The sequence below is a fragment of the Hermetia illucens genome, chromosome 6 (assembly GCF_905115235.1).
Source record: "Hermetia illucens chromosome 6, iHerIll2.2.curated.20191125, whole genome shotgun sequence".
Classification (NCBI taxonomy): Eukaryota; Metazoa; Arthropoda; class Insecta; order Diptera; family Stratiomyidae; genus Hermetia; species Hermetia illucens.
The window spans coordinates 89,942,063-89,956,245 of NC_051854.1; the positions used below are offsets into that span (position 1 = coordinate 89,942,063).

Here is a 14,183-nt window from a genome sequence, read left to right on the forward strand (position 1 = left end):
GAAATAATGATGGCCAATAAAAATTGAAGTCTAATAAATGTTGGGATGGGACGCATATATTTTGTTGGGAACCTTTTTTAAATATGCACGGCGCCTTTGAGAATTATGGCTTGCATTTCAGGAAGGACAGCTTCAATTGAGGAATAGGTAGCTGTACGAAGTTTCCATTGTTTTTATTGTTTTGCAAGCATTTGCCTTCTGCAGGATCAGTATATTATATTATTATATTATAGAATATTTATGGCGTAAGTATTTTCCGGCGGGGTGAGCTGGCTAATCCCAAATATGAGGATTATGATAGGCAATAAAAAGTAAGTCTAGTTTAAAAATGAAAGGAAAATTCTTAATACATGTTCAAAGGTGGAACATATTTTTAATATATACTTCGCGCTCGGTAATGATTAAAAAATGGCCCTTTAATAGATGGTGACCTCGCCATACCGAATACGATAGAAGATGTTTTCACGCTGGGGCAATTGGGAGCCCTACGTTTGACTACAGTCAATATTACTGAAGCCTTAGCAACTTCAAGTGAGCATAGCGGTGAATAACCTTCCGTTCTTCTGAGTGAAATTGTACACTGATGAAGGGAACAAGTGATTCCCGAAATATCGGTATTTGCTAGAATAAATATCCACACCAACGAAAAAGAAACAACAAGTTTTATTATTTCAAATTTCTTCCTTCCTTTCTTCCTGTTATTATTTAATCATATAGTTACATATAAATACATACTTATAAGATGAAAAATCCTAATTGTTGTTTTCATTTATAAACAAACTTTGCCAAGGCACTGCTCCAACTCCATTAAAATACCTTGTGTATTTCATTCTTGTTTCTTTTGCTATTGAAGCTGCATTTCTCGATGCAGTTGGTTGAAGTTCAGAAAGATGCTGGCTGTCTTGTCTCCAAGCACCCAATTGAATATCACCATTATTTATATGTTCAATATCAACACTTCCTCTTAAGTAGACCGAGGGGTTGGTTGTCCTTAAAAAATTGTGGAGATAACAACATGCTAGAACTATTATGCTAGCTTTTTTAGGGTTCAAATTCATGCGGTTTATAAGTATGCGGAATCGCGTTGCCACAATTCCAAAAGCATTTTCCACAATCCTTCTAGCCCTTGACACCCTGTAATTGTATACCCTTTCTTCTATTGATAGATTATTGCGGCTGTACGGTTTCATCAAATTCCTCAATAATGGAAAGGCGTCATCCCCCACAAAAACAAAGGGCATATCTACTTCAGAAAATTCAGGTATAGCTTGTGAGTGTGGAATGTTAAGTAATCCATCATTCAATTTCTCAAAAAATTTGCTATTCTGAAACACACCAGCATCAGAAACACGCCCATTTGCGCCGGCTTCAACCATTAAAAACTCATAGTTCGCGCTAACTAACGCTAGTAATACAATGCTAAAAGTTTTTTTATAATTGAAATAATACGACCCTGAGCAATTAGGTTTTTTTATTTGCACATGTTTCCCGTCCAAAGCGCCAATGCAATTTGGGAAGTTCCACCTATCCCCAAATTCGGTGGCAACGGCTTTCCATTCGTCTTCGGTTGCCGGCAGCTGTAAATAAATAAATGGTGTATTTACTTTTGCAACTTAACACAGCCAATGAAGGTGTTCAATTTTGTAAATTAGAAGAGGACTTACCTTAATATATGGCTTTAATACTTTAATTATTGCCGAACACGTCTCCATTATCAACACTCCTAAAGATTGTGGTGAAATTGCAGTAAGGAATTTCAAATCTTCAAAAGTCTGTCCACTAGCTAAAAACCGAAGAGTTGCTGGACAGACGTTCGTTAGGAGATATCGCATCACGCATTATTGTGTCCTGTTTCTTAATGAATGGACTTACTTTTCGCAATAATTCATTATACGTTTCACTGTCCATTCTTAAAAAGTTCTTGAAGTCACTGGGTGCACTAATTTCCAACTCTTTCAACAAGTTCGAATGTGATAATTCAGGCCTATTTAAATACCAACTTTTACCAAACCTTTCTCCTCTTTATTTGGGTTGGTTCTTGTATATCATCATTACATAGTTCGTCTATTATGACACATAACAAGGCCCTTTTCAAATTCACACTCATGTTTATTTTATTAACTGCACAATTTATAAAATCCACTGCAAATACGTTCAATTCACTCTTAAATCTCTATATATACACTTTTCCCACGCAATCAAATTCTACCACCCACTTCCAGTTCACGATAATGTAACCAAAATTACTTTCACGATGCGCGAATGTACACTCCTCGAGATATCGCAAGGAAATGAAGTTGCAGCACCTGTGTGGCGAACAAACCGAAACCTCGTTACCAATAGTTATCCTTCCGATGCTTGTAGTTCTTCTAAATAAAAATAAAACTAGGTAGCTTTCTCCTACTACAATATATTTTAATAGTTAGTAAATACGTATTTCGAGAGCTACTTACTCTCTTCCTCAGTACTTAAGCTACTAAATCATTAGGAAGTTTTCCCTGATTTTTAAATAAAAGAAATTAAAGGTCTGTAGGGACAGATGATAAAAAGTTGTTTAAAAGTTAAAGATCCGTATGTGGGTACACATTCTAAAAGGTAAAGAGAAAAACGTAAAAAGGTCCACATGCAGGTAGGGATAATCTTATAACTTTTGGGTTGATGGCCATCAATTATGTGGGTGGTGCGGTCCCTATGTTTGTCAGCGAGTTTTTTAATTAGCCTCGATGCACAATTCCCTGCATCGGTGTTCATCAATTTGGCCGCATCCTTCCGCAATATTTCCAAGCTCTCCCATGCGTCCAAGGTGTGTGGCTTATTCCCTTGTCGTACCAGCTCCAAATTTTGCCTCGTCACAGAATGACCCTCCTCGATGACGTGCACCGCAACCGAAGAACACACCGTGTTGGCTCCTTGTCTTTCTCCCTTCTCTACTTCCTTTAGGTGTTCTTGGAACCTAGTCGTGATGAGGCGTTTTGTTTGGCCAATGTAGACCATATCGCAATCATTGCAGCTGATCTTGTAAATCCCACTTTTTTTCTCTTCCGTTAATTGGTCCTTTTCGCTCCCTAATTGTCTTTTGAGGGTTGCGTCTTTGCTTGATCCGACCACTTTTATATTGTATTTTCCTAGGAAGGATTTTATTCTATAAAAGTCTTTGGATAATGGTATGCTCACCCATTTTGTATCAGCTAGAGTGGTTTCTTGCTCGAAGAATGTTGAATGTTGGTTCTTCCATATCTGGTCTTGCTTTCTCTTAATCAGTTTTTTGATTATTTCGACCGTGTAACCATTCTTGATGGCTGTATCAAGAATGAACATTCTTTCTTTATTGAATCCATCCTTGTTTAGGGGGTATGTATCCAGGTTATACTACGATTCGATTTTATAATAATATAATACCAAAATCCCATCAAATCCATATTAAATCTAATTGTAGTATAACCGGGGAGGTCAAGAAACGCATGGAATTACAGGCCCTGAATATTACAATCTCGGGTCTCTACGCGCAATAAGCAAATCAAAACTTAAAGGCATATAGCACCCATTTAAAATTAGCCAGAGAAGCAACATCAATTGGAGCCCCGCTGGATCAAATGTTGGTAAAAATCCAGAGAGCGACACGAAAAAGACATGTAACGAGCAGTTGAGTTGTTAGAGTTGGGTTTGATGATTGGAAATAAAATCATCTTAATAAATAAATCGTGCGTTTTCACTTTCAAGAAAACATATATCTCGCCACACTAAAAGAGAGCGCGCAACATAGCGAAGCTCACGACGCAACGACGTGCACTGTTCGATATTTCGCATCGTAATGACCATTACGGCGCGACGATGTGCACTCGTCGAGATCTCGCAACGAAATGAAGTTGCCGGTCGGTTGCTGCGTCTGTGGCAAACGACCCGCAAACTTGGTCACCAACTTGGTTTACCGTGTGTGGACGCTATAAGGTAGACTGTCGACTGACTCCACTTAACTTGAAGGATCAATCTTTCAACCCTCTGAGTGGGGTGAAGTCGGAATAAGAGCGGATCGATGAATAGAAGTCGAAGGCAATGCACGGTAAACACGTGAATTGCCTTTGGCAGCCATTTGCCGAATAGATGGCTGTGTGCTGGGGAGCTCCTTGCTGAGACGGAGAGATTCATGTGTGCGATTCAAGACGGCGTGGTCGCTATCCGAGCTTATAAATAGCTCATCATGAATGAATGTGTGGAGGATGACCAGTGCAGAATGTGTGGTTCGGCGTTAGAGACGTTGGAACTTCTCATTTCTGACTGTGCTGCTATGGCCCGGTGCAATACATCACCAGGCATAATGCTATATGTAAGGTTATCCATCAAAACCTTGCATACAAGTATGGGCTGATCACGGGAACATGACCGGTTTACCGATATGAGTCGCAAGCAGTTCTTGATAGTTCTGCTTACAGCATGTATTGGCACTGGCAAGTTCTGACTGATCGCCATAATCCACATAACAAGCCTGACGTACTGTTAGTTGACAAGATCGGTCGCTCCGCGTATATTATTGATGTTGCTATCCCCCATAATAACAATATCGAAATCATCAATATCATCAGCAGTAACTGCAATGGCGGGCAAACGGTTAGCCAAATGAACAATGCCAGTTGTGATCTCATCGATATTTGGTTGATCTGTAGATGAAGAACTTTCAGATGGCTTGAAAAAAAGTGGGCATAACCTTTTCCAAACTCATTTTAAATTGTTAGGTGTCACCTCATCCCATTAAGCAGTAATATTTTTTACGCATTGCAAAATATTATAACTTTTTCAAAAATCTCTCAGCCTCATGCCATCTTTTTCATTAGCCGTTACAGCCTCTCCTGAGATAAAAGGCCTTATAAGACGCTATAACTCCTTGATCCATCGGCTGTAACAACGAAGTGGTGTTTGGAGGCAGGAACACAACTTTGATTTGACGATCGATGTCGGCAGAACGCACAGGATGGCCGGGAGTATTGTCCAAAATAAGTAAAGCTTTATAAGCGAAATTATTGTTTAAACAGTTCTGTTTCACTTCAGGTATAAAATGCTTAGTAAACCATTCTTCAGAAAGTATTGATGTAACCCATGCCTTGGATTAGCCTTCCATATAACTCGAAGAGTACCCTTGAAGTAGTTTTTAAGAGCTCGAGGATTTTCAGACGATCTTTAGCCGCTTAAAACCCAAGCATAGACTTTTCTTCATGCGGTATAAAAGTATTTTTTTCCAAAATAAACCAGTTTCGTCCATGTTAAAAATTTGTTTAGGTGAACAGTCTTCAGTTTCGATAATTTCCTTTAATATTCCAGGAAAACTCTGAGCAGCCACATTATCGGCACTAGCAGCTCTTCCTTACACTCGATTGTTATGTAACGAATATCTCATTTTAAAGCCAAACTTAGAGGAACCCGTCACTGAGGTTGATTTTGAATCGAAATGTACAAGAGTTTTTCCATTTCACAAATTAAAGCGTTCCTTTTTCGTATAATAGTGCTGTTTAAAGAGGCGGAAGGTAGAGATGTTAGGACTTTTTCTTTATCTTTCAATATTGTTTGTACGGTCTTATGTATGACTAAATTCTCGTCCAATAAATGAGGTCGAACAACCGCGATTTTTGAGTTTTAAAACCTCCATTGTATCATAATTGTCTTTCTTACTCTCTTCTTCACTTTACTTTACTGCCTTGTTTAGGGGGTGGCATAGTTAGATTAAAATTCACTTAATGTATTACGTCTTGATTGTCCGTTGTCCCTGAACTAACTAAACAAAACGGTATGTGTGGGGTAATCCCCGCTCGCCTACACCGTGCCCCGCCGGCCCTACGGACACTGACCTGGCGACAAGTGAATTCTCCTATGCCGGAAATCGAAACTATTGACGTCTGCTTGAGGAACAATGTCAAAACGTTGTTCGACGTAACTTGAAACGATGTAAGTCGAGGACTGCCTGTACCACGCAACCGGATTCGCATGGTTTCCATTCTTTCTACCCTCAAATTATTATATATTAATTTATACGTTTTAACTTTAAGGTAAGTATTATGAAAATAGTTCCCTTGTTTCCTATAGTTCTTTTTAAGTAAATCTATTAAAAGGAAAAATTTCCAGTTTGACTACAGAATTTATTATCAATTAATTATTAATAGTTTCACACCGTAAGGTATTACACCACGGGGCGGAGTCAGCTCACAGCTTGGTTGCATTTCGTCTCTACGCGGGGTACGTAATCGCGTTTTTCTGGTCTCTTCGGCTTTTCGCAATTTGCTCTGGATAGATGCATCCCAGTCTTCCTGACATGCTAGCATTCTTCGCACCAGATCTAGTATCTAGTTTGAAACTGAACAGGTACTGGCGGTATTCTCCATGCCCCGTGAGAAACTGGGTGAAATTATAATTAATCTCACCGTGTCGTCTCTCCAACCACTCCTTAATGGCAGAAATGAGCCTCTGAGCCCACCGACCCTTTTCCGAGCGTTCCCACTGCTCTTGCCATCTATTTATGGAGCTCTCCCTTTCAGCGTTGTTCGTCTGCGATAAGGGAGAGATTGATTGTAATATAGGCGTAATTTCTCTTCCGTTTTTTCCTCCGCAAATGTAAGACCAGAGCTCTCAGCCAATTTTTAACAGCACTGATTACCACGCTTGAGTATAACTCGAGATACTTTGCGGCAACAGGCAGCGTTATGTCGTCAGCGTAATCCAACACTTTGGTTTCTCTCGGAAGGGGGAAATTAAGTACATCGGTGTACATGATGTTCCACAGTGGTGGGCCCAATACGGAGTCCTGGGGGACACCCACGGAAACAACCTACTCCTGGGGTTCATCATCAGTGTCATACCAAGGCCTCCGTTCTTCTCCAATTGACAGAATTGAATGCCTTTCTCACGCCCAGGTTCACTAGCACACAATATTTCCTAGTACTACCCTTTCCGTGGATTGCAATTTCGGCCAAGTCAGTAACTGTTTTGATAGTATCAACCGTTGATCTGGCTTTAGGGAACCTACACTGTCGATCTGAGAGGCCTCCCTTTCTCTCAACAACCTTGACTAATCTTTCTCGCTCTAGTATTCTCCCCACAGTGTCCAAAAGACAAATAAGTCTGTAGGAGGTTGGCTCACCTGAATGTTTACCTATCTTAAGTAGTAGCACAAACTTCTGTCGTTTCCATGATGGTGGGAATATCTCCTCGGACATGCATGCTTGGAACAACTCAGCGAATATGTTCGATCTGGATTTCACAGCAAGCTTAAGGGCCCTATTCGGCATGCCATCCAGACCCGGAGCTTTGTTATCTTCTATTCTAGCACAGATCTCCAGCAGCTCGTCACTGGTGACTGGCGGTATTGCATCACATTCAGGGGACGCTGGAAGCAGTCAGTGTCTTCCTCCTGCCGGGGGAATAATCTCTGGATAATTTTTAACAATAGTGAAGGGCACGTGATCTGCGGAGATGAAAGGTATCTGAATCGCCCATCATGACTCTATAAGCGCTCCCCCAGGGGTTTACGTCCGCTTCAGAACAGAGCTCCTTAAAGTATTCCCTCTTGCTCCGTTAGATGGTGAACTTGAGGGTTTTGTGGGTTTCCTTCTAGGTGCACTCTTTTTGGCCTTGGTCGATTCTGCCTATCGCCCTCTGAGCCGCTCTTCTGGCTTGGTGACATGCTGATCGAAGGCTGGCCAGTTCATTATTCCACCAGTAGTTTGGTCTTCTACTGGGGAATGAGCACCTCCTAAGCATGGACGCATTACTTGCTTTGGCGATGCATTGAGCCACATGGACCCCTCTTTCCGTAAAGACGACTGCTTTATTAGTTTGGCCTAGCCACACCTCTACGAAGGTCTCCTCATCCAGAGCTTTACCAGACAGGCCTGGCATCTTTCTCGATACAGATACTTCTTTATCATCAACGGCCCAACAACCGGTATCCGGTCTAGGCATGCCTTAATAAAGAACTCCAGATATCCCGGTTTTGCGTCGAGGTTCACCAATTCGATATCCCTAAAAGCTGTCTGGCGCCCAGACCTACGCGATCGCTCCATTTCAGGCAGGGTCTTCCTCGTCTTCTTTTTCTACCATAGATATTGCCCTTATAGACTGTCCGGGCTGGATCATCGTCATCCATACGGATTAAGTGACCCACCCACCGCAGTCTGTTGAGCCGGATTTTATCCACAATCAGACGGTTGTCGGAATCGTCCATCCTCATGTAGGGAGCCAAAAATTCTTCGGAGGATTCTTCTCTCGAACGCGGCCAAGTATTCCCAGTTTTTCCTAAGAACCCAAGTCTCCGAGGAATACATAAAGACAGTAAGAGCTTTGACCCTACGATGAGACGTTTCGAGCGAAACAGTTTCTATAAGCGGAAATAGCCTCGGTTGGCAGCCAACAACCGTGCGCGGATTTCATTGTCATAGCTGTTATCGGTTATGATTTTTGACCCTAGACAGGAAAAATGATCAACGGCCTCAAAGTTCTAGTCTCCTATCTTTATTCTTCCCATTTGACCAGGGCGGTTTGATGTTATTGGATGGTTGGTTTTTGGTGCTGACGTTGCCATAATATATTTAGTTTTGCCTTCATTGATGTGCAGCCCAAAGTCTCGCGCCGATCGCCGCCTGCTTGATCTGGATGAAGGCAGTTTGTACGTTTCGGGTCGTTCTTTCCATGATGTCGATATCGTCAGTATAGGCCAGTAATTGGGTGGACTTAAAGAGAATCACATTCCTCGCATTTACCTCAGTATCACGGATTACTTTTTCCAGGGGCCAGGTTAAAAAGGACGCACGATAGGGCATCCTCCTGTCATAAACTGTTGTTGATGTTGAATGGTCTCAAGAGTGATCCTGTTGCTTTTCTCTGGCCTCGCTCATTGGTCAGGGTCAGCTTAGTCAGTCTTATTCATTTCGTAGGGATACCGAATTCTCTCATAGTCGTGTACAGTTTTACCCTGGCTAAGTTATCATATAAGACCTTAAAATCGATGAAAAGATGGCGCAACTGATGGTCATATTCCAACAGTTTTTCCATCGCTTGCCGCAGAGAGAAAATTTAATCTGCTGCTGATTTGGCTGGATTGAGCCTCTTTGGTATAGGCCAATGATGTTTTGGGTGTATAGGGTTATTCGACATATCAACATAGCGGGGAATAGGCATTGATTCGCTGTCCTACACCTTGAGCATAAGTTGATGAACCGCTTGGTGTGATTGGTCTCCTCCATATTTAACCAATTCGGCGGTAATTCCATCGGCTCCTGGCGACTCATGATTTTTAAGCCGATGAATTGCACAGACTGTTTCTTCTATACTTGGTGGTGGCAATATTTGTCCGTTGGACCGCAGCATTCTTCCGTTCCATACCTAGCTTACATTCATCGTCGAACCAGCCGTTCCGTGTATGTTTGCGGCCATATTTATGATAATGCTCTTCAGGTGATTTTGAAGATCATTTATTGATGATTCATCTCCAGGATCTCTGTTGACTGCGTTTATTGCGGCATCCATTTCCCCTTATAGGTTTTGCGGAGGGCTGTGTTGTGGATGGCTTGAGTGTTAACTATCACCTGATTGTCAGAGGGGATTCTGAGGGGTGTTATTATTCGAGTTCGGAACAGCATGCCAACGAGATAGTGATCCGTCCCCTCTATGTTCTGACATTCATGACCCCTGAAAGGTGGTGGCGTTCGATTAACACATGGTCAATTTGGTCGAAAGTGGTCCTGTCTGGAGAGACCCACGTTTGTTTGTGAACCGCTTTCTACACAAACCAGGTACTTCCAACAACCGTTTTCGTGTGATACTTCTAATTGAATAACCCGCAGCCCGTTATCATTTGTATTTTCATGTAAGCCAGCATATCGCCTGAATACGGGCTCCGTTCTTACTTGCAGAAGGTATCCTTATTTGACTCTGCAGTCTCCTCTGTAGGGGCCTAAACGTTTATAAGGCTAATATTTCCAAATTTGCATAGCAAACGCATAGTGCATAGCCTGTCATTTATGTTTTCAAAGTCGATAACAGCATGTTTCATTTTTTGGCTGACTAAGAAACCGCCTGTACAAGACAATGATCTTTCCAGTCCTCATATATTCCTCGGAGCCTTGGGTTCTTAGCAAGAAAAATTGCTCTTGGCCCCCTACGTGATAACGACATACGACATAACGGCGAAATCTATGAGCGATACCATGACCGGCAGGCTGTGGATAAAATCCGGCTCAACAGGTTACGGTGGGCGGGTCACTTAATCCATATAGATGAGGATGATCCAGCCCGGAAAGTGTATAAGGGCAATATCTATGGTAGAAAAAGAAGAAAAGGCAGACCCTGCCTGAGATATAGCGATGCCGTAGGTCAGGACGCCAGATAGCTTTTAGGGATATGGAATTGATGGACTTCGAGGCAAAACCGGGATATCTGGAGTTCCTTATTAAAGCAGGCCTAGACGGGATACCGGTTGTTGCTTATCTCCATTCCATTTCATCTCCAAGCCCAATGGCGGATAGCGACCTTGTGGAGGTTATAGACGCCTGAATACCCAGACGATTCCGGACCGGTACACCATTCAACTCATCCAAAATTTGGCAGCCTGTCGTGTTTTCTCGACCTTGAATCTCGCCAGGGTTTACCACCAAATCCCTGTAACTCCCGAAGATATTCCAAAGATAGCAATTTCCATACCTTTCGGACTCTTTGAGGCGGATGGCTTTTAGCCTGCGCGATGTGGCGTTAACCTTCCATTGAATCATCCACTCAGCACTACGAAACTTAGACTCCTTCGTCTACTTGGATGACATTCTAATCGCATCTTCCACCGAGTCCGAGTATTTTGCCCATCTTGAGTGTTTCCAAAGAACCTAATTCTTAACGTTGAAAAGTTAGATTTCTCCAGCAGCAGGACCATTTCATAAGACCTGGCGGCGAACAACTCGCTCCAGAAAAGGCTCAAGTGATAGCGAGCTGTCCACTGCCAAAGACAATCAAAGACCTTAGAAACTTCTTGAGTTTGGTAGACTACTATATACATTTTCCGCTCATTGTGAACTATTAGGTTGTTGCACACATGGTGCTAAAATTTGAAACGACTGTAAAGCTTACAAAAATGTATTTAATTAATCAAACTAGGTGCCAGTCGATTCAAAACACTTCTCCCAGCGAGATACGCATCTATGCCAGTTTCGTAGAAGTCTAATTTTCGGGTGTTGATAAACTCGTCGAAGGCAATTTTTATGGCCGCTTCTTTCCTAAATTGTTTTTTCCGCCAAAAACTGATCCAAATGCTTAAAAAAGTGGTAATTGCTTCTCATACTGCAATTCGTCCAACTTTTGAACGGTTGTTCTGAATACATGAGGTCGTGCATTGTCGTGAAGGAGTATCACACCATCTCTGTTTACTAATCTCAGCCATTGAACACGTAATTTTTGGTGCATTTGCTCGAGTTGGGCACAGTATTTCTGTGCATTTATCGTTTCTCCAGGTGCCGAAACAGAATAGTGGCTAACTCCTGCTGTAGACCACCAAACAGTCCCCATTACCTTCTTCGGATGGGGGTATATGCTTCGGTGACTCATCGGCATCTAGCCATTGTACTGATCGGCGACGATTGTCGTATAATATCCACTTTTCATCACATGTCATTATTCTGTAAAAAAGGGTCGCTTCCATTGCGGGAGGGTAAAGAACTGCAAATTTCCATTCCAAGCGCCATGTTTTGCTCCGTAAGGGCATGCGGAACCTATTTGTCGAGCTTTTTCACCGCAAGTGCCGGGAAACTGTCGAATAGTGTACGCCCAGTTTCTCTACAACGTCTCTCACAGACTGACGTGTGTCGGATTCGACTAGCAAACGCAGCTTGTCGTTCCCATTCGATGGTACTGGATATCCACATGGCTCACTTTGAAGGTTTACGTCGCATGATCGGAATTTTTCGAACCACCGCCGTGTGATTCGTTCGCTTACCGTATCAGCTCCAAATGCGCTGTTAATGTTCCTGGTCGCCTCCGCTGCTTTATGACTGAGTTTGAACTCATACAGAAAAAGTATACGTTCTTGGCTCTCTTCCATCCTTTTTTCCTTTTGGTTACATACGCGGCTTTTCACGTCAACACAATACCCCCTAAACCAATCTTTGCTTAGGACCCGAGACAAAAGCATTTGGTCACAACTGCTAGTTACTGGCGGTCAAAGGGTAGTATAGGTCCCGGGGTGAAACGTGGATTGGTACCCACGATGGAGCATAAAACCTGGGAAATGCCTGCTGAACCAACACCAACAGCTCTACTACCAAACCCTATCTCCACCTCCACGTGGTGACCGCTGGGAGCTCTTTCTTAACGAAAAGCTGCAGACGGAGAAGGATGAAGGCGAGTCTCTCGCGCCTAAAAACGGGACAAATTGTACCAACTAGTCCTCCAGGTTGGGGGTTGGGTAGGGCTGACAACCCTACACGGAAAACAACTTGTTACGAAGCCACAACAGGAGCCTCGGACAGGACGGATTTTAAAACGACGGACCCGGCAAGGACAACGGAATAACAATTTGCGCATTTTCTCATGGAACGTGCGCTCCCTGTACAGAGATGAACCTGATGAGCAGCTAGCCGATACCCTGTCCCAATATAGGGCTGATATAACAGCGTTACAAGGGATGCGATGGACAGGGACCGGTTTTCTGGAGAAGAGCCACTGCACCATATATTATAGCGGTCATCCAGTAAACCATGTGCTCGGAGTAGGTTTCTTAGTCAGCCAAAAAATGAAACCTGCTGTTATCGGCTTTGAAAACATAAGCGAACGGCTATGCAGTCTGCGCTTGCGAGGCAAGTTTAGAAATATAAGCCTCATAAACGTTCACGCCCCTACAGATATCAAAATCATACTTGGGTAGTACAAGTAGGGAAGGAGCCAGAATTCAGGCGATACGTTGGCTCCCATAGCTTACACGAAAAAACAAATGATAACGGACTGCGGACTATTCAATTAGCAGGGTCACACGAAATGGTTGTTGGAAGTACCTGGTTTGCGCGGAAAGCGGTCCACAAACATACGTGTGCCTCTCCAGACGGGACCACTTTCAACCAAATTGACCACGTGTTGATCGAACGCCGCCACGTCTCAGCCTTGATGAATGTCAGAACATATAGGGGGGCCAATATAGACTCGATTCACTATCTCGTTGGCATGGTGCTCCGAGCTCGAATAACAATACCACCTAGAATCCCCTCTGACAATCAGGTGAGAGTGAACTGAACACTGAAGCCATCCACAACACAACCCTCCGCGACACCCATAAGAGGGAAATGGATGCTGCAATAACCGCAGTCAACAGAGGACCTGGAGATGAAGCATCAACAAATGATCTTTACAATCACCTGAAGAACGTTATCATGGATACGGCCACAAATATACTTGGCCCCAGCCGCAAAAGGAGTCGGAACGGCTGGTTTGACGATGAATGTAAGCTAGCAACGGAACGGAAGAATGCCGCATACCGAGTAATGTTGCATTCTCAAAGAACGCGGGCACGCGCAGAGACTTATCACGAACTCCGTCGAGCGGAGAAGCGACTTCACAGACGGAAAAAGGAAGCCTGGGAGAACCAACAAGTCTGTGAACTAGAAAAGTACAGGGAGCAACCGCACCAGGCCCGAAGGCGGAAGTTTTACCAACAAGTCAGTAGGATGAAGCCTTATACACCTCGATGCTAATCCTGCCGAGACAAAGAGGGAAATCTGATTTCCCACAGAATGGGCATATTAGAGCGATGGGTTGAGTACTTTGATGAGCTACTGAACAACCAGAACATCGGCGAGTTGGAGGTCCCGACAACTGAAGACGACGGACAAATACTGCCACCACCAAGTTTAGTAAGTCGCCAGGAGCCGATGGAATTACAGCCGAATTAGTTAAATATGGAGGCGACCAGTTACACCAAGTGGTTCATCAACTTGTGCTCAAAGTATGGGACAGCGAATCAATGCCTGACGATTAGCAACGAGGCATTATATGTCTCATACATAAAAAGGGAGATATCACACAGTGCAGCAATTATAGAGGTATCACGTTGCTGAGTACCATCTATAAGATATTCTCCACTATCTTGCTAGGCCGGATAGCCCCATACGCCCTGAACATCATTGGCCCATACCAAAGAGGTTTCACTCCAGGCAAATCAGCAACAGATC

At 43.2% G+C, this 14,183-nt stretch overlaps 1 protein-coding gene across 1 annotated transcript; it reads right to left on the reverse strand.

The window, feature by feature from the left end:
* Nucleotides 1–685: 685 nt before the first annotated feature.
* Nucleotides 686–2,457, reverse strand: LOC119659832 (putative nuclease HARBI1). Its single transcript, XM_038068126.1, has 2 exons — nt 1,665–2,457; nt 686–1,577 (listed from the first exon to the last, which is right to left on the reverse strand). The coding sequence occupies exons 1-2, from the start codon at nt 1,830–1,832 to the stop codon at nt 753–755; spliced, it is 993 nt and encodes a 330-aa protein (XP_037924054.1). The 5' UTR covers nt 1,833–2,457; the 3' UTR covers nt 686–752.
* Between the last annotated feature and the right edge of the window lie 11,726 nt (nt 2,458–14,183).

Bases quoted from the DNA above. Each gene is read 5' to 3' on its own strand.
- LOC119659832 (XM_038068126.1), bottom strand. From the start codon at position 1,832: ATGCGATATCTCCTAACGAACGTCTGTCCAGCAACTCTTCGGTTTTTA. The intron at 1,578-1,664 runs GTAAGTCCTCTT...ATTTATTTACAG, and splicing joins TATTAAAGCCATATATTAAG to CTGCCGGCAACCGAAGACGA.